Source organism: Pezoporus wallicus, unplaced genomic scaffold (genome assembly GCF_028554395.1).
Source record: "Pezoporus wallicus isolate ANWC-B61680 ecotype Strahan unplaced genomic scaffold, APGP_CSIRO_Pwel_v1 contig_3568, whole genome shotgun sequence".
Classification (NCBI taxonomy): Eukaryota; Metazoa; Chordata; class Aves; order Psittaciformes; family Psittacidae; genus Pezoporus; species Pezoporus wallicus.
The window spans coordinates 1,391,221-1,412,463 of NW_026637826.1; the positions used below are offsets into that span (position 1 = coordinate 1,391,221).

The 21,243-nt window shown below is 62.4% G+C and overlaps 4 protein-coding genes across 8 annotated transcripts in view; all 4 read left to right on the forward strand.

Annotated features, from left to right (window-relative positions):
- NPRL2 (NPR2 like, GATOR1 complex subunit) overlaps positions 1–21,243 on the forward strand; it is a 27,393-nt gene continuing 6,150 nt past the window's right edge. The window contains exons 1-11 of the mRNA XM_057407727.1: positions 1–91; positions 198–289; positions 658–826; positions 1,042–1,150; positions 1,404–1,540; positions 1,827–1,924; positions 2,014–2,050; positions 2,206–2,299; positions 2,374–2,491; positions 2,675–2,817; positions 3,024–3,106. Of these exons, the coding sequence (XP_057263710.1) occupies positions 20–91; positions 198–289; positions 658–826; positions 1,042–1,150; positions 1,404–1,540; positions 1,827–1,924; positions 2,014–2,050; positions 2,206–2,299; positions 2,374–2,491; positions 2,675–2,817; positions 3,024–3,091 (1,137 nt within the window). The 5' untranslated portion in view covers positions 1–19 and the 3' untranslated portion in view covers positions 3,092–3,106. The remainder of the gene's footprint in view (positions 92–197; positions 290–657; positions 827–1,041; positions 1,151–1,403; positions 1,541–1,826; positions 1,925–2,013; positions 2,051–2,205; positions 2,300–2,373; positions 2,492–2,674; positions 2,818–3,023; positions 3,107–21,243) is intronic.
- On the forward strand, positions 3,207–13,403 carry ZMYND10 (zinc finger MYND-type containing 10). Of its 5 annotated transcripts, XM_057407723.1 has the most exons (12): positions 3,280–3,336; positions 3,641–3,749; positions 4,295–4,411; positions 5,562–5,615; positions 5,702–5,836; positions 7,807–7,895; positions 8,174–8,274; positions 9,579–9,751; positions 10,061–10,186; positions 11,773–11,894; positions 12,092–12,217; positions 12,804–13,398. In XM_057407723.1, exons 2-12 carry the CDS (start codon positions 3,678–3,680, stop codon positions 12,886–12,888), a joined length of 1,200 nt encoding a protein of 399 aa, XP_057263706.1. In that variant the 5' UTR covers positions 3,280–3,336; positions 3,641–3,677; the 3' UTR covers positions 12,889–13,398. The 5 variants fall into 5 exon arrangements, with proteins under 5 accessions (XP_057263708.1, XP_057263707.1, XP_057263705.1 ...); XM_057407722.1 differs by lacking the exon at positions 12,092–12,217 and having other exon boundaries at positions 3,208–3,383; positions 12,804–13,403; XM_057407721.1 differs by lacking the exon at positions 3,280–3,336 and having other exon boundaries at positions 3,600–3,749.
- Positions 14,138–19,077, forward strand: RASSF1 (Ras association domain family member 1). The gene is made up of 6 exons (XM_057407728.1): positions 14,138–14,402; positions 15,228–15,349; positions 17,489–17,593; positions 17,674–17,968; positions 18,453–18,568; positions 18,702–19,077. Exons 1-6 carry the CDS (start codon positions 14,153–14,155, stop codon positions 18,846–18,848), a joined length of 1,035 nt encoding a protein of 344 aa, XP_057263711.1. The 5' UTR covers positions 14,138–14,152; the 3' UTR covers positions 18,849–19,077.
- Positions 19,398–21,243, forward strand: part of TUSC2 (tumor suppressor 2, mitochondrial calcium regulator) — a 4,808-nt gene continuing 2,962 nt past the window's right edge. Inside the window, exons 1-2 of the mRNA XM_057407729.1 lie at positions 19,398–19,559; positions 19,778–19,898. Coding sequence (XP_057263712.1) covers positions 19,408–19,559; positions 19,778–19,898 — 273 coding nt within the window. The 5' untranslated portion in view covers positions 19,398–19,407. The remainder of the gene's footprint in view (positions 19,560–19,777; positions 19,899–21,243) is intronic.

Below are 21,243 nucleotides of genomic sequence, written 5' to 3' on the forward strand. Positions count from 1 at the left end.
GTGCCGCCGTCGGTGCGCCATGGGCGGCAGGATCGAGTGCGTGTTCTTCAGCGAGTTCCACCCCACGCTGGGACCCAAGATCACCTACCAGGTGAGGGCACCCCGGCCATGGGCGGCCGGCGCCCGGCAGCGTTGCACCGCGGGCCGGGGATGAGACCGGGAGCGGGGCTGAGGTTGATCCGCCTGTGCCGCTGCAGGTACCGGAGGACTTCATCTCTCGGGAGCTGTTCGACACCATCCAGGTGTACGTCATCACGAAGCCCGAGCTGCAGAACAAGCTGATCACCGTGTGAGTGCCGCGGGATGCGCAGCGCCAGCTCCGGCTCTGTCCATGGGGTCCCCGCGTTCATTTGGTGCCCGTGATAACCCGTGCGGGAGGTTTGGGGTACCCGGGGCTGCGCACGGTTCTGTCGGCGCCAACTCCAAGAAGGGCGAACGAGTCCTGAGGGCAGTGCTGGTGTTAAATGGAGACTTTATTCCCTGGTGCTGGACTCTCTTAACCCCTTCTTCATTGCGTGTGTTCTGCATTCTGGCCATCTGAGGATTAGACATCGTTTTAAATGTAGAGCAGAGAAGCCCCCGCTTCCAGAACTATCCTTGTGTGGTGCTCAGGCTGCTCGGAGGGCATAGGTGCAGGTTATACTTGTCATCCTGCAGGACAGCCATGGAGAAGAAGCTGATCGGCTGCCCCGTGTGTATTGAGCACAAGAAGTACAGCCGAAACGCTCTGCTCTTCAACCTGGGCTTCGTGTGCGATGCCAGAGCCAAGGCCTGTGCGCTGGAGCCCATAGTGAAGAAGCTGGCTGGCTACCTGACCACCCTGGAGGTGAGTCCTGAGCCAGTGGCTGCCTCACAATGTAACCCACAGAGCCACCAGTGGTGCTTGTTGTGTGTCGCTGCGTGTCACTGGGCCAGGTGGATCACGCTGGTTTTACCCACACATCACTTGAAGGGAGGACAGGAACCAATATGTGCGGAACCCCACATCTTGGTTCCTGTCCTGTGGGGTGGAGCTGACTTGATTTTCTGCTATCTTTATAGCTGGAAAGTGGTTTCATCTCCAACGAGGAGAGTAAGCAGAAGCTGGTTCCCATCATGACCATCCTGCTGGAGGAGCTGAATGCCAAAGGAAAGTGCACCCTGCCCATAGGTATGGAAGCCCTGCCAGCCCGGCAGTAAGGACATGAGTGGGGCAGGGAGGCAGCTGGGCCTTTCCCTGCCTGGATCCGCTCTGCCTGTGCTTGGATCCAGCCTTGCCCTGGCTGGCTCAAAGGGGTGGAAGGGATGGGGTGATGGCTGCAGACACTTCTGAGCAGCCGGGTGGTGCCTGGGGCTGACAGTTGGGAGCTCCCAAGGGAGCAGAGGTTTCTGTGGGGACTGAGCACTCCCCTTTCCCCAAACAGATGAGTCCAACACCATCCACCTGAAGGTGATAGAGCAGCGCCCGGACCCCCCCATTGTGCAGGAGTACGATGTCCCCGTCTTCACCCAAGACAAGGACGACTTCTTCAACTCCCAGTGGGATCTCACCACGCAGCAGGTCTGTGTGCTTGACCAGGGGCAGCATGCTTTGAACAGGATCTGTTTCCAGCCTGCCCAGGGCAGAGGGGTGTCGGGCTGTCCTGCAGATCACCACATTAATAAGCATGGTTTGGTGCTCCCCTTGTCCTGGTGCTTTGAGCAAGCAGTTTCCCCAACAAGGATAAAATGCTGCTGGGGATGGAACTGACCTGTCCAAGTGCACACAGGGGAGTTTCTTGGGCTTCAATGTGATGCCTTGGGCCTCTGCTCTCTCTCCTCTTAGCTCTTGCTTCCTCCCCTCCTAGATCCTGCCCTACATCGATGGCTTTCGGCACGTCCAGAAGATTTCTGCAGAAGCTGACGTGGAGCTGAACTTGGTGCGCATCGCAGTGCAAAACCTGCTGTGAGTGCATGGAAGGGCCTGGCCAGCGGGCAGGAGGGGGGTGGTGGGTGCTGGCAGAGGGGGTCTCACGCTTCCCTGTCTGTCTGCAGGTATTACGGGGTTGTCACACTTGTCTCCATCCTCCAGGTGGGTCAGGCCACGGAGTGTGGGGCCATGAGTGCGATTCAGGCAGCGGCTGCCCCATCAGGGTGGCCACGCAGGGGGACAGCGGGATTGGGAGTGGGGCGGGTCTGTCTCTCTTGGAGCCATGGCTAAGCAGAGCTGCTTCCCTCACCTTCCAGTACTCCAATGTCTACTGCACCACACCAAAGGTCCAGGATTTAGTGGATGACAAGTGTCTGCAGGAGGAGTGTCTGTCCTATGTCACCAAGCAAGGTACAGCGACCCCGCGCTAGGCTGCTGGCAGAGGCAGGAGGAGAGGGCAGCTGACTGGTGACTTGTCCCTGCAGGGCACAAGCGCGCCAGCCTCAGGGATGTGTTCCAGCTGTACTGCGGGCTGAGCCCTGGCACGACGGTGCGAGACCTCATCTCCCGCTATACCCTGCAGCTCCAGAGGGTGGACGAGAGGTTGGTCCCAGCGCCCTCCTGCTTGATCCCCTAGGGTGGTGGTGACAGCAGGGGTGGCGGAGTGAGGAGGGAGTGCCCAATCCCTATGTCTGTAGGTGGGGAACGGTGGGGCATGGTGGAACCAGAAGGGCAGGGGGTGTTGGACACCTCAGCACGCGGGTCCCAGCCTGTTCTCACGCGCAGGAGGCTCATCCAGTTTGGTTTGATGAAGGGCCTCATCCGACGGCTCCAGAAATACCCCGTGAAGGTGGCCCGGGACGAGCGGAGCCACCCGGCGCGGCTCTACACGGGCTGCCACAGCTACGATGAGATCTGCTGCAAGACCGGTGAGGAGCCGGGCTCCTCGGGGCCGGCGGGAGGCAGAGCCCCCCGGGCTGGGCACTGCTGTCAGGATCTCCCTCGCCCCTTTGTGCCGACTGCGGGAGATGGGGCTGGGGTGGGTTCTGTGCCCTGCTGCAATGGGAGGGGTTGGGGACCCCAGCCAGCACCACTCCTGGGCCCCCCGCTGACACTCCGCTGCCTCCCCCCGCAGGCATGAGTTACAAGGAGCTGGACGAGCGCCTGGAGAACGACCCCAACATCATCGTGTGCTGGAAGTGACGGCGGGGATGTCCCCCCCGTCTGTGTCCCAGAGCCCGGTGACCCCCCGCCGGCCGCCGTGTCTCCCCCGCGCCGCCAGGGGGCGGCAGAGGCCCCCCTCCGCGCCTTCACTGCGCCGTCCTCCGAGGCGGCAGGGGGCGGTAAAGGCTCCGCCAGCGCTTGCCCGTTGCCATAGCGACGCCGCCGCCGCCGCCATGGCCGTCCCGGGGCCGGCGCTGCTGCTGCCCGCCGAGGCCGAGGCGCTGGTGCGGGCGCTGCAGGGCACCGAGCTGCGGGACATCGGCGGGCAGCGGTGCGGGGGGACCGCGGCTCTGGGAGGGGAAGCGTGAAGGGAGGGAGGGGGGCTCTCAATTTGGGGTGTCCCTTTTGGGGCTGTAGGGGGAGAGGAGGACCCCAGGTCCGGGGTCAGGCAGAAGGGCAGGGCCGGGGGTGCTGCTGCAGGGAGCACACGAGGCTCAGGGGACGCTGCGGGGCTTGGGGGTGCCGGGAGCAGGTTTCCCTGCACGGCCAGCAGGACGTGGCACTGATGTCCTGCTGCCTGCCCTGCAGATGGCTCCGGCAGCAGGAGTCTGTGGAGAAGCTCAACATGGACGCCATCCTGAGCGCCTCCGCGGGCCAGGAGCAGCTCCTCACTGAGCTGTTGGTCACCTACGCCAAGGTGAGCTCCTTGCGTGTGGTGGTGACCCCCCCGTGCCAGGCCCTCAGCTGGAGCTGGGGGGGTCTGGTGGACAGCGTGCAGTTTGGGGATGAAGCGGTTGTATCTCTGCGCGGTTGGGTTTGGGGTGGTTCTTAATTAAAGGTCAAGCTGCGGTGTTTCTACTTGTTGGTGTCTGCTTCGTTTCTTGGAGCTTGTTCTGGTCTCTTCTGCGGACCAGCCCCCTCTGCTTGTGGATCTCAGCACTTTACCTGGGGTGTCCCAGCCCCGAATGTGCAGGGCTGCACAGGGATGGGTGCTGCCCTGGCCCTGGCCACCTTCCCCCTTTGCAGCCTCAGGAGCTCTCTGCCCACTGGTCTGTTGGCGGAAAGCTGTTGATTTCTGAGCTGGGTGAATGTAAAGGCAGCAGCGTGCCCCAGGGCTGCCCTCCTCCATGGGGTGACTCCAAAGTCTTTGTGGCTGAGCATTAGCAGTAAAACTGCTCCTCCCTCCCCACCCCGCAGCACTGGTCTGAAAGGCTTTGCTTTCCCCATCCCTTCCCTCGCTAGATTCCTGTTCTCATTGGCGAGCTGATCTCTGTGGAGATCTGGAAGCACAAGGTCTTCCCTGTGCTGTGCCGGCTGGAGGACTTCAAGCCGAGAAGCACCTTCCCCATCTACATAGTGGTGAGTAGAGGGGGCAGTGGGGATGACCCTGGGTACAAGGTGAGCACCGCTGTGCTTAAACATACATCTCACCCTAAAGATCTTGGAGCTGGGGCTTTACATCTCGCCAGGCTGAGAGGCGGTGCTGAGCAGTGTGACGCTGGGAAGCAGCTGGCTCCCAAAGCCGTAAGTGGTGAGAAGCCCATGTCCTTGCCCTCAGGATGGACAAGGATAGCTCAGCTCTGTGGAGGCCTCACCCCTGCCTATTTCCAATCAGGAGCTTGTGGGAGCTGCTGGATGCAGCAAAAGCCGCTCCTGGTGGTGGCTGTGCTCCTGGCTTGCGGCTCTCAGAGACCTGGTGCTACCCTCGCTCCCAGGCAACAGCCTCCCTTGGGGAGTTCCCCCCCCTCTGAGCACTGTTTTTCTCTGGCACCTCTAACCAGAGGCCTCTCGGAGGTTACATGCTTCTGAGGTTAAGGAAAATGTTTTTTCTTACTGAGCTCCCAGGAGCAGCAGTCCCTTGGGCCACACTTGGCAATGGAATGATGTCAGGAGCTGGGCTTCCCTGCAGAGGGATGCAGCCCTTACCCTAAAGGAAATCTGTCCAAGGCTTGAAAGTTTTAGCTCATTTGCAGTCCAGGGTAACCCCAAGGTAACTTCCTGGGGCAAGGTGGTGTCTTCCCTGGGCAGCCATTTGTGTTGAGGCAGCATTTTCTCCAGCCAGCTATCTCACGGTTCCGGGTCTCCGGACAAGGCTGTCTGCCCATTCCCAGGGGGCTGAGAGCAGCACTGACAAGCAGGAAGGGCACTGTTCCGTCTCAGGCAGTGGCTGCGTGCTGGTGCCAGGGGCTTCAGCTTGCCTGAGGGCTACAGTGGTACTGCCACGGTAGCACAAAGCCAGGGCCCCAGAGAGCCCTGCCTGCTGGGAAGCATGGTTCTCTATCAGCATGTTACGGTGTTACAGGCATGTTAACATAAACATTAATGTGAACTGCATGACCTGGAGTTGTTTTAAAGATTACATCACTTGCATTTGGCTCTTGGACTTGTGTCTGGCCACAACTACATAAGCAGCTTCTTAGAAGAGCTCTTTTCTTGATCCCACTGCCTGTGCCCTCTGTGCTAGTGGCTGCTCCACTGTGATCTAACTCCTGTCATTTCCCTCCCGCAGCTGCATCATGAAGCCTCCATCATTAACCTCTTGGAGACAGTGTTTTTTTACAAGGTAAGAGGCAGGTTCAGCTTTCCTCAGGTGAGGATGGAAATCCACAGCCGTGGGGCTGACCCTCTGAAACTCCTGTTGCTGTGAAGGAGGTCTGCGAGTCAGCAGAGGACAGCATTCTGGATTTGATTGATTACTGCCACCGAAAACTGACACTGCTCACAGCTCGGAGCGCCAAGGGACAGCTTTGTCCTGAGGATGTGGCCAGCCCCTCATCCATGCAGGTGAGGAGAGAGTCCTGTAGCTCATTGGGGACACAAATGATGGAGGATGTGGGCAGCCTGAAGGGGCACAGAGGGGGTCTTCCCATGGAGACAGCCACGGCTTCCAGCTTGAGGCTTCCTGCAGGGCACGGTCTGAGCTCTGAGGGGGGATGCTGGAGAGCTGACAGTAAGGCAAAATATTCATTGCCTTTTTGGCCTTTTGCCACTGCTCTTGAAAGCTGTGTGGCTATGTCTCCCTGCAGCTTGTGAAGCCACCTTAGCAGCTGGCTGCTGCTAAGAGCCAGCCAGGGTTAACCATGAGAGGGATCCTTCCCTAAATCAACGTATAATATGACAAGGAATCATCCTAACATGGTTCCCTCCAATTTGCTTGGCTCTCTGAGAAACACCTCCTCTCTGTGCTGGTCCGGGCCAGCCCCGAGTCCAGAGCTGTTCCTACCGAGGTGTTCCCAGGCTGCTGTGGGAGCTCTCTTTGCTTCTCAGCGCCTCGAGTTCCCTCCTTCAAACTGCACACACCACGAGGAGTGTCTGGAGCAGCAGGGTTAAAGTGACTGCAAACTTGGCTGGACCTCCCCACACTGCCTCCATCCTTTGGCTTGTTGCCTGAGCACGTGCTCCTCTCCCAGAAAAGGGAAGGAAGTGGAGGGCTCCGGAGCACAATAGGGATGTTTTCCAGGAAATGTTTTCCCAGCTGGGGAGGGGAGGGGAGGGGGTGTCTCTGTTAGTGCTTTGACATGGCTCAAGTTTAAAATAAAACAATCTTTTCAGCCAATAGCATTCTAAAAAGCACTCGTCTCCCAAGGAGCCTGGTTTCCTCTGATTCATTCCAGCCCCTCCTGACTCCACGTACAATAACCCCCTATGAAAAAGCTGTTCCTGCCTTCTCCTGTCTTGTGGAGCCTGTTGTCCTCTGTGACTCTGCGTGGCGATAACCCCTGGAGCAGGATTTGTTCTGCTGTCCCCCAGAAGCACAGGCAAAACATAATCCTTGCCTGAAGGTAGCAGAGTTGAGGTCTGAATATCAGGAGGAGCTGTACGAAAGGGCCTCACTGCAGGAGTTTGGAGAGGGAGGGGGATAAGAGCCCATAGGGTTTTCTTAGTAGCGTGTGGGGCACTGGCACAGGAAGCACAGGGCTTCTTACCACAGGAATTTGTAAGGGAACAGTTGCGGTGGCACTTTAGAGGAACACGAGGTGCTGAGCTCAGTGCTCTGCACACAGAAATGTGAGCTGCTGAGCATCTGGGACCGGGGAGGAGAAGCTGTGCCTGGGCCAAGGAGAGGGACTTGGCACCGCTGCTCAGATCGGCTGTGCCAGTGGTCCCAAACGAGGCTGAGGCAGAGGGTGGTCAGGCTGTTATCCTGAGCACGTGGGGATCAGATGGGGTGTCCGTGCTGCCTGGGGAGGGAAGGAGGCCCGGTGGCTGGAGAGCATGGCATAGCTGTGGACTGGGATAACCACAGGCAGATACTCCAGCTGGCTGGACACAAGCTGTAGAGCAGAGGCAGATCCAGGAGGGGTGGATGTAGGACTGCAGCTGTGCCAGGGCCAACTTTGTCCCTCCTCCTCCTCTAGTTCCTCTGCTGATCATGCAGCTTTCCCCCTGCCTGAACCTCACAGATCTCTGCAGGGCCACGGGCTGCAGGATGATCCCAGAATGGGAGAGAGGAGCAGTCTGGGACTGGCCTCTTCCAGGAGGTGTCCCTGTGCTGGGACACTGCTGCTGGTGGCCTCCCATGACCCGTTAGGAGTAGGGGGATGAGGAATGAGCAGCAATGGTCTGTGAGCACTTCTGCAGCTGCCCTGTCAAACAGGCAGAGCAGGCACAGTCAAGAGGAGAAGCAGAGTTTGTTTTGCAGGGCTCTGGTTTCCTCCCCAGTCTGTGGTTACCGATGCAGCCCGCAGCCTTCCTCCCTGTAGCTCCTGGGAAATGGGGCCTGCAATCCTGAGGCTGTGCTTGTCCCCCCGCAGGAGCTGCAGAAGCAGGCGGAGGCGATGGAGTTTGAGATTGCCCTGAAAGCCCTCTCCGTGCTGCGGTTCATCACTGACCAGGTGGAGAGGTGAGCGCCCAGAACCAGCAGAGCACATGTGCCCAGCTCTCCAATGTAGATTCCATGGGATCACAGCGGGTGCCTGGGATCCCTCTCAGCAGCTGCCTGTATCCGTGGTGGCAGTGCCGCAGGGGGCAAAGGCAGCAGCACCCACCCTGCTCCATGGTGCTCCCAGGAACCCAGACCGTTGTGTTTTTCCTGCCTCCCCCATTTGCCTCAGGGAGGCAGTTTGTGTCTGTTCTGCATTTGTCTGCCAGCCCCACTCACCCTTTCTGCCGTGTTTGCAGCCTGCCCCTGAGCGCGCTGACACGGATGCTGAGCACCCACAACCTGCCCTGCCTCCTTGTTGAGCTGGTGGAGCATTGCCCCTGGAGCTGCCGGGAAGCAGGTACTGATGGTGCCCTGTGGTACCCAGGGCACCGTGATGACATGCTGGGACCTGCATCCGCCGATGATAGGCTGTAGGAGCCCTTGCAGAAAGCTGCTCCCCCTCTAGCCTCCCCTCCAGCCTCCTCCCCTTGCTCCTCACTAATGCTTCCTGCCGAAAGCAGCTGCAGCACAGCTGGGCTGGGGACCCCTGCAGAGCTTCCCATGCCGATCCTCACACAGGGATAAGTCTCCTCTGAGGTGATCACGGCCAGGACAGGAGTGTAGCAGGTCTGCCAGCCTCACTTGCTCCTCTGGGGAGTCTTGTCCGGGGCACAGAAAGACCAGAGTGCCCGTCTCAGCCTTTCTGCACCTTTATAGGACCAGCACTAAGAATCCAAGGCTCTCCCAGGCAGCAAACCACTGGCCCTGAGGCTGCTGATCATTTAGCTTCGCTCTTGCCAAAGGCCTCTGATCAGGTTGTGCCCATCGCCATCAGCCCTGCCTCCTGCCCCCCTGCCACCCCCCAGCTCCCCCACTGCCTGCCTCTGAGCAGGGGTGGGCACAGCCTGGGCTGCAGGAACCCACACCCCTTCCCAGCCCTGTACCTAGGGGGTCACAGCACAGGCAGGGGAGGAAGAGATGCTGGGAAGCACGTGGCTCTGTGCCTGCTGAGGGGCCCAGCTGGTTGTGGGAGCTTTCCTCCTTCCTCCAGCCACGAAAGGCATCCCTTCCCTCTGCCTGTGTCAAGAGGGAGCTTTGATCTGAGGCCCTGAGGGAGGGCCTAGAAAGAAACAAGAGTGCAAAGGCACTTCCAGGCTATGCAGATGCAGGGTTACATCCTCCTCCACCCCCCAGAGCAGCACAGTAGCTCCTGGAGCTTGTTGTGTCACTTTGGTTGTATTTATGCTACTTGCGGCTTTCACAGGCAGAAGAAACTCCAGAAAAGCGGATGTTGGCCATGCTGGCTTGTTGGCCAGCCCAAAACATGGCTCTCGAGCCACTCTGTTGTTGCACTGTGGGTTCCCCCACCATCTACCAGTGCTCTACACTCCTGGCCAAGTACAGAGGGAGATACCTCAGGGATCTTCCAGTTCGTGCCACAACCCTTTTGTTTTACTACATGTTCTTTATGCTTTTCATACTCTAATATATTGTCTCAGTACCAAGCAGGCTGCTATGCTGAACAAAAAGGTGGGGAAACTGAAGCAGGCAGAAGCATAGGGGCTTGCCTTCACTGCAGTGAGGCAGTGAGTGCAGGCTGGCATCCCCACCTCTGGCCTGCAGCAGTCTCTCCCTGGAGCCTTGTGTTCTCCTGTCCCTCAGGCAAGCTCAAGAAGTTTGAGAACGGCACGTGGCACGAGGTGCCCCCTCAAGACCAGGTGAAGATGACCAAGCTGGATGGGCAGGTGTGGATTGCCCTCCTCAACCTCCTGCTCAGCCCCGAGTGCCAGCGCAAATACCACTTTGATGGCTTCAACAGGAGCCAGCTCCTTAAGGTAGGACCCTACACCAAAAAGGCTGTGAGCCCCACAACACAGGGTAGGACCTTGCCAGCACTAGGCACCTCCATGCATCTCTCCTTGTCCTCTCTGTGGGCTCCTAGAAGCCAGTGGTGGGAGAGCAGTGGGGACTGTCACTGTGCCAGAAGCAGCAAAGCTTGTGTTTGCAAGTGCACCTTATGGGACCCCTATGGGTCACTCTGCCAGTGCCCCACAGATCCCTGCTCATGCCATGCTGCTTCCCCAGCTCTGGCCCCCTTGTCTTGACCTCCCTCCATTCACTTCTCTTCCCTTCTGTGGCCACAGCTCCGTGTGTTCCTGACAGATGTCCTTGTTGACCAGCTTCCCAACCTGGTGGAGATGCAGAGATTTCTGAGCCACCTTGCAGTGACAGAGCCAGCTCCCCCCAAAAAGGATCTTGTCCTGGAGCAGGTATCCCATTGCTCTTCCCTCACCTCTCTGCTTTAAGCCTGGTAACCCCCTACACCCTTTTCCTCCCCCTAAGCTCAGCTCTGGTGAGGTGGTGCCCAGGGTGAAGCAGCCAAACACCGTTTCACAATTACACCTTTATTGCTAGCAGAGGTGCCTGTATGCAACGTGGGAGTCTTGTCCTGCCAGTGCAGTAGCCATGCAGTCACATCTAAAGGTGTAAATGCTGGGTCATAAACAAGCTCTCTGGGTTGCATTGGACTGCATGGGGCAGAGACACCCCTAGTTTGCTTTAACAATTAACTCTTCATTTAACATTTATCAGTGCTCTCCTGCTGAATTCTGGACCCCCCCGGTCATGGGCTGCTTGGCACACTGTGTCCAGTGGGATGCCAAGGTCTGGGGATAGAGCCTGCTCCCGGCTGATGTATGAAGCTTGATCCCTGAGGATCTTCAAACAGTGTGAGGTTCTTGGGGGTTTAAATCCACGCAGTGGTAATCTCTGGAGTAAAGTGTTCCTTCAAAGTGTGTCTTTGTGTGAGCTGAGGGGAGAAACTGCAGATCTGCAAACAGGCAGCTGGGAAAAGCAGAGGCTCTTCCCCACTGCTGGAGGCTCCTACACCGCTAACTGGAGCAGATGGGTAGGCTGGGCAGCGAGGAGAGCAAACATGCTGTCCCCAGCAGAGCTGGGTGCGAGGCCCAGGAGAGGGGTGATGTGCCCTATGCAAAGCTGAGCCACGGCAAATGCCAGGAGCTGGGGCTGAAGAAGGCCAGTGGTTGGGGCTGGGATGGCAGCAGGACGAGGTGGTTACGGATTAGCTCCACGGACCTCAACTGCCAGCGTGTCAGTGGCACTGGGACAGGCAGCTGCTGCCCGGGGACCTCGTCCAGCCCTTGCCCAGGCTGCTGCCCTTCTCCATAGCTCTGCTTTTGTGCCGGTGCCGTTCCTGCTTCTGCCAAGGGCTGGGGCTGAGCCGGGGGGCAGGCAGGGGGAGCCAGCTGGAAGCACACGCAGGGGCTCCCTGCTCTGCCCAGAAAGCGGTGAACTCACTCCTTGTCTCCAAGCCAAGCTGAGGAAAGGCCTTTTTCCATTCGGTTGCTCCCAGAGCAGCCTCCTCCCCTTCCAGGCCTGGCTATTTTTGCTGTGCTGGAGGAGGCAGCGCCGTTTGAAGCAGCATCTCCAGAGCCTGAACTCCCCACGCTTGCTCTTGGCTGGTGCTTTCCCTCTCGCACTGGTCAGCCCTGCCCCGGGTGCTCGCCTTCAGGGAAGTAACGAGTGGAAAACTGTGCTCAGGCAAATGGCTCCGGAGCATGGGGTTCACACTGCTGATGGCACGCAGGGGCTGAGCCCAGGCCTTCCTAGTCAGGGGCTTCACTCTCGCTTCCAGCCAGACCCCAAAGGTTTTGCCTTGTTTCACCTGAACGCTCATTGTCGAGCAGAACCATTCCCTCCGGGTACCCAAAAGCACACCCTTGCTCCCTGCTCCTTCTCTGCACATGGTTCTCATGCCTGGGGCTGGCTGTCCCCTTGAAGGCCCCCACACCACAGCTACGAGCACCCCTTCCTCCTGCTCTGCCTCTCCCCACAGGTTCCCGTCATCTGGGACCACATCCTCAAGAAAAATGCAGGCAAGTGGGAGGCCATTGCCAAGCACCAGGTGAAGCGTGTCTTCAGCCCCACCGAGGAGGAGCTGAAGCTCCAGGCTCGCAGGTAGGGCCCTGGTACATGCACACAGGGTGCCCCGTGGAACCGGTATCCCCATTAGCAGCATGGAGCTCACAGTGGGAGGGTGGAGGGGTCTGTGGCGCTGCTGGGGATGTCGCTGTGTGACAGGGTGCAGCGGGGACAGCTCACTGCTTGTGGGCAGCTCCCTGTGAGCAGCCTCACCCCTTCTCTGCCTGCTGCAGGTGGGCAGAGACCTACAGCCTGGACATGATGGAGGCTCTGGCCCCCGACAAGCCCCGCTGCAGGGTGTGTGGCACAGAGGCGGCCAAGCGGTGCTCTCGCTGCCGGAACGAGTGGTACTGCTCACGGTAAGGGAGCCCTGCAGTCCCCGTGTCCCTGCAGCCCCCAGTGCTCCCTGTTCTGCAGTGCTATCACTCCACTTGCCATGTACCTCTCCACATCTTATGGCAAGGCTGATGTGCCAGGACACTGGTGGAGGGTTGTGTTGCCACAGCGAGGTGCTGAGCTGCCTCTGCCCCACACTGACAGCAGCGATGGGCTGCACTTCCCATGGTGACAGTGTCTCCCTCCCCTGCACCCTGGTGTGGCATGAGTGGGGAGGAAAGCACCCATGGCTCTGTGGGTGCAGGTGACAGCCTGAGATGTGGCAGCTGGGGTAGTGGCAGTAAATTAGATCTCTGGTCCTGAACCATCTGCCAAGGGCTGGTGTTAAACCGTCTTAACCCTGCAACTGAGGGCTGCATCAACCTCCCTGTTGGGCTAATGCTCAGCCCTGCCAGCTCCGCCCCCAGTGCCCGCAGGAGCATGCTGCTGGGGTTTGTCCTCGTCACTGCTTCACTCCTGGGGTTGGACGTGGCCCTGCTGTGTCCCTGCTCAAGCTTTGGGCACCCCACTTCACAGCAGAGCCCCTGAGCAGCGACTTCTCTTCCACAGGGCATGCCAGGTCCAGCATTGGCAGAAGCACAAGATTGCCTGCAACCTGATGGCTGGGGCGTCAACAAGCGTGCATGACCTGTAAGAGAAGAAGTGACTGGCATGTGGGCTGCAGCTCGCCCAGGCAGGGGTTTCCCCTCTGTGTGCAGTCTGGTGACCAGAGCAGAGAAGCCGTAGAGGGCCCTCCTGCCTGCTCCCAGCCCCGGGCAGCACTGCCCCGGCTCAGCCCCTCCTGCCACCCCTCATGCAGCCTTCTCCAATAAACCTGCTTGTGCACCACGCTGCTGCTTGGCTTCTGCTTGGTCTCCTAGCTGGAGATGCTAAACTGCTTCCTCCCCTCCCTTGCACTTAGGGAGAGGGGGAGTGTGCCTGTTTGCCCCCTTTGTAACAACAGAGTTCCCAGAGAACCCAAAAAGGGAGTCAGAAAGTTTTGGTCAAGCCCTCTGTGGCTGTGCTGGGAAGGGAAGTGGGTGAGAAGGCCTGCATGTCACCTCTTATCTTTTGGCAGCCGTGTTGGAGTGGCGGGGTGAGCAAAGGATGTGGTTAGCATGAGCACCTCGCTGAGAAAGCACATGAGTTCCTCAGGTGTTCATGATATGCCATCATGCAGGGATGATCATCAGTAGATGTGACTCAGCACTGAGAGCTTGCCCCCTGCTCACCAGCATCTCTGCAGGGTTTACTGCTGGCCTGCGCTGCCTCGGGGTGCATGACCCCGTCTCCCCAGGCAGCAGCAGCTGCCAAAGGGCTGGAGCCTCGGTCTGCGCTCAGCTGAGAAAGGTTGCCAGGGCCGAGCCCCTTTTTGGATGGGGTGTCTGAGCCCATGCACTCACACACCCTGACACAGGCTTTGCACAGCACTGCTGCTGCTGCAGGAGCCACGACAGCAGGCAGGAAACCATCCCTGTCCGGCCACGCAGCCTGGATTCGGGCTGCTCGGCTGCGGCTGTGGCCAGGCGGAGCACAGGGGCTCTCCGGGGGTGCTTTGGCTGCTTCTCCCCAGCCGCCGGAGGGTCCCAAACGCCTGCCCCGCTGGGAAGCCGCGTCCCGGAGCGAGGCTTGCCCCGATCCCGCCGGAGAGAGCGGGACTGCCGGAGCTGGGCCCCCCCTTCCCCGGCAACGGCTGCGAGAGCGTCATCCCCGCCTCCAGCCCTCCCTGCCGGGCGCGCCGGGGCCGGGGGCGCCCGTCGGGACCCCGGGGCTCTGCGCGGCTCCCCCATCGCTTCCCGCTCCTGCCTCAGTTTCCCCCGCGGTGTCCGGACGGGGCGGCCCCTCCGGTCCCCGCCCCGGCCCCTTCCCCGGTGCCGGCCCCCGCCCCGCCGCCGCGCAGCGCCCGCGGCCGCCGGGCCATGGAGCTCATCGAGCTGCGGGAGCTGCAGCCGGAGCCGCGCCCGGGCCGGGGCCGCCTGGAGCGGACCAACGCGTTGCGCATCAGCCCGGCCCGGCGGCCCGGCCCCGGCGCGCACCCCGACCCGAGGCTGACGGCGGCACCGGGCGCCGGGCACCGCTTCGAGCCGCGGCGCCGCGGGCTCCACACCTGGTGCGACCTCTGCGGGGACTTCGTCTGGGGCGGCGGCAGGAAGAGTCTCCAGTGCCGCCGTGAGTACCGCGCTGCGCCCCGGGCCTCCCGCGCCCCCATCGGGCACCGGCATCCCGCCACCGGGCACCTCCGGCGGGCACAGGGCATCCCCCACCGGGCACCCCCACCGCCGGCAGTCCTGGTGGGGAGCGCCCACTGGGCATGGGTATCCTGGCACCAGGCACCCACAACAGGCACTGAGCATCCTGGAACTGGGCACCCTCTCTAGGTACCACGCGTCTCAGGACTGGGCACCTGCCCCAGGCAGGCACTGAGCACCCCAGCACTGGTTGTCTTGGTACTGATTACGTCCCGTAGGCCCTAGGCATCCTGCTACTGGCAACCCCACTGAGTACTGGGCATCCCTGTGCTGGGAGGCACCGTACAGAGGCGCTGGGCCTCTGGGCACCAGGTACCTCTACCAGGCACTGGACATCCCAGTACTGGGCACATGCACCAGGCAGTGGGCAGCCCCAAACCAAATATCCTCACCAGACACCACACATCCCAGTACTGGGCACCCACACCGGGCACCAGGCAGCCTGGTACCAGGCACTGGGCATTCCAATACTGGGCACTGAGCATCCCAGCCATCAGGCACTCACAACAGAGGCCCAAGCAGGGAGCATAGGCACTCTAGTGCCTGCACAGCACCATGTCCCATGTGGGTGCTGTTCCCTGGGCTTCTGGCACCACACTGCACGGGCAGGCAGCTGGCACTGAGCACCAGTACTGACACAGACACCAGCCCTTGTCCCACCAGGCACCAGTACCCTCCCAGGCACAGTTGGTGACCCTGACACCCAGGGCCATGGTGGTGACACTGGTCCCATCCCTGTCCCTAGACTGCAGCTTCACCTGCCACTACCGGTGCCGGGCCCTGGTGCGGCTGGACTGCAGTGGCCCCCCGGGTGCTGGCGATGAGGACGATGGCAACGAGCAGGCGCTGGAGAAGGACACCAACGTGGTAGGACCCGGCCTGGGTCTGTGAGGGAGGGTGGGAAGTGGCCAACCCTGGGGGCTGCCCGGGCTGGGGGTGAGCCCATGGCATCTCATGCCGGCAGTGCTGTGCCACGCTGTACCCATGGTGTGCCAGGCTACGCGGTGTTGGGCTGTGCCGGGCTATGCGGGGCTTTGATGTGCCATGCTGGGCTGTGCCGTGTGAGGCTGCGCTGGGCCATGCTGGCTGGGCAGTGCCGTGCCATGCCAGGCGATGCCATGCCGGACGGTGTCAGCCGTGCCGTGCTGTGCCAGTCCAGGCTGTGCCGAGCCGGGCCGGACCCCGCCGTGCCGAGCCCAGGCTCCGCTGTCCCGCTCCGTGCCCCCCGGTGCCCCGGCACGGCTCGGTCTGGAGCGGCGGCTCCGGGAGCGGGTGAAATCACCGCCGGAAGCGGGGCCCCGCCGCGCCGCCCCCGGCCCGCGTCACCCCCACGGCCCGGGCGGGGCGGGGCCGGGGCAGCGCTGAGCCGGGAGCGGGACAGGACCGCGACAGCGACCGGGCGGAGGCGAGCCGGGACAAGGACCGGGACCGCGCTGAACCGAGCCGGGATCGGGCTGAACCGAGCCGGGACGGGGACAGGCACCGCGATAGAGACCAGGCAGAGCCGAGCCGAGATAGGGACCGGGACCGAGCTGAGTCGAGCCGAGCCAAGAACCGGCACCGAGCTGAGCCGAACCGGGATAGGGACCGGGGCCGGGCTGAGTCGAGCCGGGACAAGAACCGGCACCGAGCTGAGCCGAACCGGGATAGAGACCGGGGCCGGGCTGAGCCGTGCTGGGACAAGGACTGGGCTGAGCCAAGCCGGGAGCAGACTGAGCCGAGCCAGAATAGGGACCGGGAGCGAGCTGAGCCGAGCCCGGGCAGGGACCGGGAGCAGGCTGAGCCGAGCCGGGATAGGAACCGGGGCCGGGCTGAGCCGAGCCGGGAGCGGACAGAGCCGGGCCCCAGCCCGGGGACCGGCCGGGCTGGCGCGGGGCCGGGTGTGCCCGTGTGCCCGCGGGCTCGGTGGGGCCGTGGGGCGGCCGGCCCGGGCCGTGGCCGCCGCCGTGCCCGTGGCCGGATCGGGGTCGCGGGGCGGCGGGTCCGGGAGCAGCTGCGGGGCGGTGGCGGGGCTGGCGCTGCGGCGGGGCGGCGCGGGGGGCACGGGGGGCAGCACCGCCAGCAGCGGCTACTGCAGCCAGGAGGACTCCGACTCCGAGCCCGAGCTCTTCTACACCGCCCGCACCTCCCTCGGCCGCCGCCCGCGCCGCCGCCAGGTCGGTCCCGGTCCACTGGCGTGACGTAACGGGGGATGCGGTGACGTCAGGCGGGGGGGGCACCCCCCCCCGGGGTGGGTGCTTGAGGGGCATGCGAGGGGGGCCAGTTGTTGCCCGGCCGTGAGGGAGATATGGGGTGCAGGCAGTTCAGGCCTGGGGGCTGAGCATTGCCTTGCTGTGGGGCTACCTGTGGGGGGTAGATGCAACGCTGTGGGGCGAGCGAGGCACAGTGGGGTGAGTGGGGCTGTGCTGTCTGGCACGGCGGCCCCATGGCCCCCGAGGCTGGATTCTCCCGGAGGGAGCGAAGAACAGTGTTTGGGGGTGCCAGCATTAGCCCCTCGTGGGGACCACAGCCGGGTCCGGCAGTACCCGCATGCCCTAGGGTGGCCGTTGGGGCCAGGAGTCTTGGGTGCTCCTCGGCCCCATGTAAATACTCATTAGTGGGTGCCGGCGGTGGGACGCTGAGCCTGGATTCCCCTGTGTGGGGCCGGCGCTTTGAAGTGGGGTGCCGGCAGCATGGGCGAATCCCGGGGTTCCTGCCCTGGTGCCGGGCTGGCGGCTGCCAGCGCTCTGCCCTGGGGACGCCTCTGTGATCTGGGGTGCCGGCAGGGCTGTCCTCGCAGCGGGTTCACCCATCCCTGCAGCCCAGGGACGAGGGCCTGGGGGGAACTGGTGCCGGTCTGGAGGCACGGTGAGCTCATCAGCCGGGCTGATGCAACCCCGCGCAACCGCCTCTGTGTGTGTGTGTGTGTGTGTGTGCATGTGTGAGACAGTGTTCGGGGCGGGCTGGGGGCCGCGGGATGCCGGGACCGGCGGAGGGGTCCCGCTCAGCCCGGCTGCTGTCGTGTAGGATGAGCCCAGCGAGTGGGAGAAGGCAGAGTTGGACCAGGCGCAGGTGGAGCAGCGGATCAAGGAGTACAACAGCCAGATCAACAGCAACCTCTTCATGAGCCTGGTACGGGGCTGGCATGGGGCTGCGGAGGAATCCCAGTGTCCTGCCTTGGCCCTGCTCACCCCCCCACCGGTGTCTCCCAGAACAAGGATGGCTCCTACACCGGCTTCATCAAGGTGCAGCTGAAGCTGGTGCGCCCCGTCTCGGTGCCGGCCACCAAGCGGGTCCCCGCGCTGCAGACAGGGCGGTCGGGGCCGCACACGCAGGGGGTGAAGCGCCGCACATCCTTCTACCTGCCCAAGGGCACCGTGAAGCACCTGCACATCCTCTCACACACGCGTGCCAGCGAGGTCATCGATGCTCTCCTCCGCAAGTTCACCGTCATCGACAACCCTCGCAAGTTCGCCCTCTTCGAGAGGTCCGAGAAGGATGAGCAAGGTACCAGGGGTGGCCCAGTCCCCATAGCTGAGGCCCCACGGTGGCAGTTTTCCCCTCAGTGGTGGTAGCCTCATGGTGGTGATGTCCCCAGGTGGTGGCGTACCCCATGGTGGCGGTGTCCCTGTTATGATGGTATCCCCCCTTGGCAGTCCTAAGTAGCTGTATGGATGTCCCCTCATGGCAGCACTATCCCCCGTGGCAGTTTATGTCCCCATGGCGATGTCTGCATGGCAGCAGCGTCCCTGTAGCAGTGGTATTCCCCTTTGGCAGCAATGTCCCTGTTATGCCCATGTCCCTCATGGCAGCAATGTGTCCCCCCCCATGGTGCTGATGTCTGCGGAGTGGCAGCATCTTCACTGGTAGCAGCATCCTTATAGTGGCAGCGTCCCGATAGTGGCAGTGGTGTCCCTATAGTGGCAGTGTCCCCATGGTGGTGATGTCCCTGTGGCAGTGTCCCCCCCGTGACACATGGCTGCCATTGCAGTGTACCTACGGAAGCTGGCTGATGAGGAGCAGCCCTTGCGGCTGCGGCTGCTGGCTGGCCCCAGCGAGAAGGTGCTGAGCTTCGTCCTGAAGGAGAATGAGACCGGGGAGGTGAACGTGAGTGTGGGGATGGGGGAAGGGACTGGTGGTATGTGGCCATGAGGGGACCAGGGGACGTGGCCTTGGGGGGGACACAGCCATGGGGGGACACACCACGTCCTCGTTGCGGCAGCAGCCCGTGTGCCCGCAGTGGGACGCCTTCACGCTGCCAGAGCTGCACAACTTCCTGCGCATCCTGCAGCGGGAGGAGGAGGAGCACGTGCGCCAGCTGCGGCACCGCTACGCCCGCTGCCGACAGAAGATGCAGGAGGCTCTGGCTGCGTACACACCGGGGTGACCGTGCCATCTGCGCTGGTGGTCAGGCAGCACACTGGGACCCTTGCCCGCCGGCGGGTGGGGGCACTGGGAGGGGGGGGTGGAGTGGGGCACCCCGTGACCCACCGTCACAGCCCCCATGGGGCTGGCCCAGGGAGTGGGTGTCCCCAGGGGAGTAGGTGTCCCCGGGATGAAATGGGTGTCCCTGGGGGGAAGCAGGGCGTCGAGCACCAATAAAAGCATCTTGGTGACGAGGCCTGGCCTGTGGCTTATCTTGGGGGGGGGGGGGGATCGGTACGGGGAAGGGACACGAGGACCCCCCCGGTGCCACCGGGCTGTGAGTGCGCGCACGTGGTGTTGGTCCGCGTCGGGGCTCGAACCCGCGCCTCCGAAGTTCCCGCCGGCGCCAAGCGGGGAGGTGGGCACGCCCCTTGCAGTTCTCACGTGACGCGGTCAGCTCCGCCCTCCCGGGTCACGTGTGGGGGGGGCGGTGTCGCGGGCACCGGAAGTGTCGCAGCGGCTCACGCAGGGCGGTGCTCGGTCGGTGTCACCGGGCCGCTCCCGCCGCCCCCGCCGCCGCCATGGGCACCAGCGGCTCCAAGTCGCGGGGGCTGTGGCCCTTCGCCTCCCCGGCGGCGGGCGGCGGCGGCGCTGAGGGTGCCGGCGGGCAGCAGGCCCTGGCCCGGGCGCGGGCCGCGCGCGCCGCCACCCCGTTCGTCTTCACACGCCGCGGGTGAGAGGCCGGGGCGGCGGTTGCCATGGCAGGGGGGGGGGGGGGGGCTCCGCTATGGGGCCTACACGAGCACTGCACGGCGGGGCAGCGGGAGGGCAGCCCGCGGGCCTCGCAGGGTTGGTGGTGCCAGCCCGGCCCAGCCCCGGGCACGGGAGGCCGGGAGCCGCCTCCCGTGCAGGCTCTTTCTTACCTGCTCGCTTCCCATCTCCTCTCGGCAGCTCCATGTACTACGATGAGGATGGGGATCTGGCTCACGAGTTCTACGAAGAGACAATCGTTACCAAGAATGGGAGGAAGCGCGCCAAGCTGAAGAGGATCCACAAGAACCTGATACCTCAGGTAGCGTGCGGGGAAAGGACGTGCTGAAGCACAACCGCAACAGCTGAAGTTCCAGCTTTGCAGGGGCCTCTGCATGCCGGCCTTCTCCCGCGGGGCATCTTCTTGCTGGGGAAGGCAAAGGCTGGCAGCTCCACCCAGCTTCTCCCGCAGAGCCCTGACTCCTGTGTGTCCTGGCTCACACTTGTGCCACTTAGCGAGGCTGTAGCAGGAGAGGGAGAGCTGGTGATTCCCTCCAGCCCCACTTTCCAGAGAGAAGCGGAGCCCCAGGCCCTTATAGCTGCCTGGCTGGGGAAGGCAGCTCAGCTGGGTGCGTGTTGTGGGGTGCCAAGTGCCAGGCAGCCCTGCATGGCTGTGACATCCAATTGCCTACCACCTTCCTCGAGGTGTGGGGAGCTGTGCTTGCTCAGCCGAGTGTCAGGTCTCTGTGGAGGGCCAGGCCCTGGCTTCAGGAGCATCATTCGAAGCCCATCACCTGCTGACATGAGTGTGCACTTTCCTCTGGCTGCTTGGTCGTGGGAGAGATGTTGACAGCTGTGTGTTCTGCACCTCAGTGCAAAAGTCTCCTCTTAAAGCACACAACTGGGATGGAGCTGGACAGGGTCTGGAGCACAAATTGAAGGTCTCAGTGCAGGAGAAGGATAGCCTGCAGGTAGGGAAGCTTCTGGGGGCATAAGTGGAGAGAGTCCTTGCAGGAATCTTTCCTAAGCAAGCAGAAAAGTACAGCTCTAGTGAGTGCCTGGGCAAGCCATTGGTGTCCATTGGGGTGGATAGCCTCACAGTGGGATGGGACCCCTCTAAGCACTGCACAGGCAGTTATGGGGGGTAAGAGGCTCCCGAGCTGCTGCTCTTGCAGGGACAGGCCTGGGCTGTGGGACTGACTCCTCATCAGTGTGGGTTGAAACTCACTGTTGGAAAGCTCGGCTGAGCGGGAAAGAGCAGGGACCAGCACTCACTAACAGCCCTCTGCTAGCCCAGGCTTTTCTCTGGCCCTGTGGATGCAGGCCCAGCCGTGAGCCCTGCTCCCCCCTCCACCCCGAGCCTCCCACCTGCCAGCGGGTCCTCTCGGTGCAGTAACAGGAGAAGGCTTGGACGGAGCATGGGAAAGGCGCCTGTAGCTGGCATGGAGGGAGCGTGCATTCAGCAGCCTCCCCTTTGGATAGAAAGCTGCTTTTCTTGTGTGCCAGCTGCCCTGGCTGCTTTCTCTCAGAGAGCTCTTTTCATTCATTTAAATCCCGTGAATGAAAGGTGCCGGATGAAAAGCCCAGACGGGCAATATCTGCCAGTCACGCACCAGCTGCTGCACGGGCAGTGCCTGGCAGAGCAGCTCCCTCCTTTCTCGCCCTGC

Bases quoted from the DNA above. Each gene is read 5' to 3' on its own strand.
- ZMYND10 (XM_057407721.1), top strand. From the start codon at position 3,618: ATGTCCTGCTGCCTGCCCTGCAGATGGCTCCGGCAGCAGGAGTCTGTG. The intron at 5,837-7,806 runs GTGAGGAGAGAG...GTCCCCCCGCAG, and splicing joins CCAGCCCCTCATCCATGCAG to GAGCTGCAGAAGCAGGCGGA. The intron at 11,895-12,091 runs GTAGGGCCCTGG...TGCCTGCTGCAG, and splicing joins CTGAAGCTCCAGGCTCGCAG to GTGGGCAGAGACCTACAGCC.
- RASSF1 (XM_057407728.1), top strand. From the start codon at position 14,153: ATGGAGCTCATCGAGCTGCGGGAGCTGCAGCCGGAGCCGCGCCCGGGC. The intron at 14,403-15,227 runs GTGAGTACCGCG...CCCTGTCCCTAG, and splicing joins GAAGAGTCTCCAGTGCCGCC to ACTGCAGCTTCACCTGCCAC. The intron at 15,350-17,488 runs GTAGGACCCGGC...GCTGTCGTGTAG, and splicing joins TGGAGAAGGACACCAACGTG to GATGAGCCCAGCGAGTGGGA.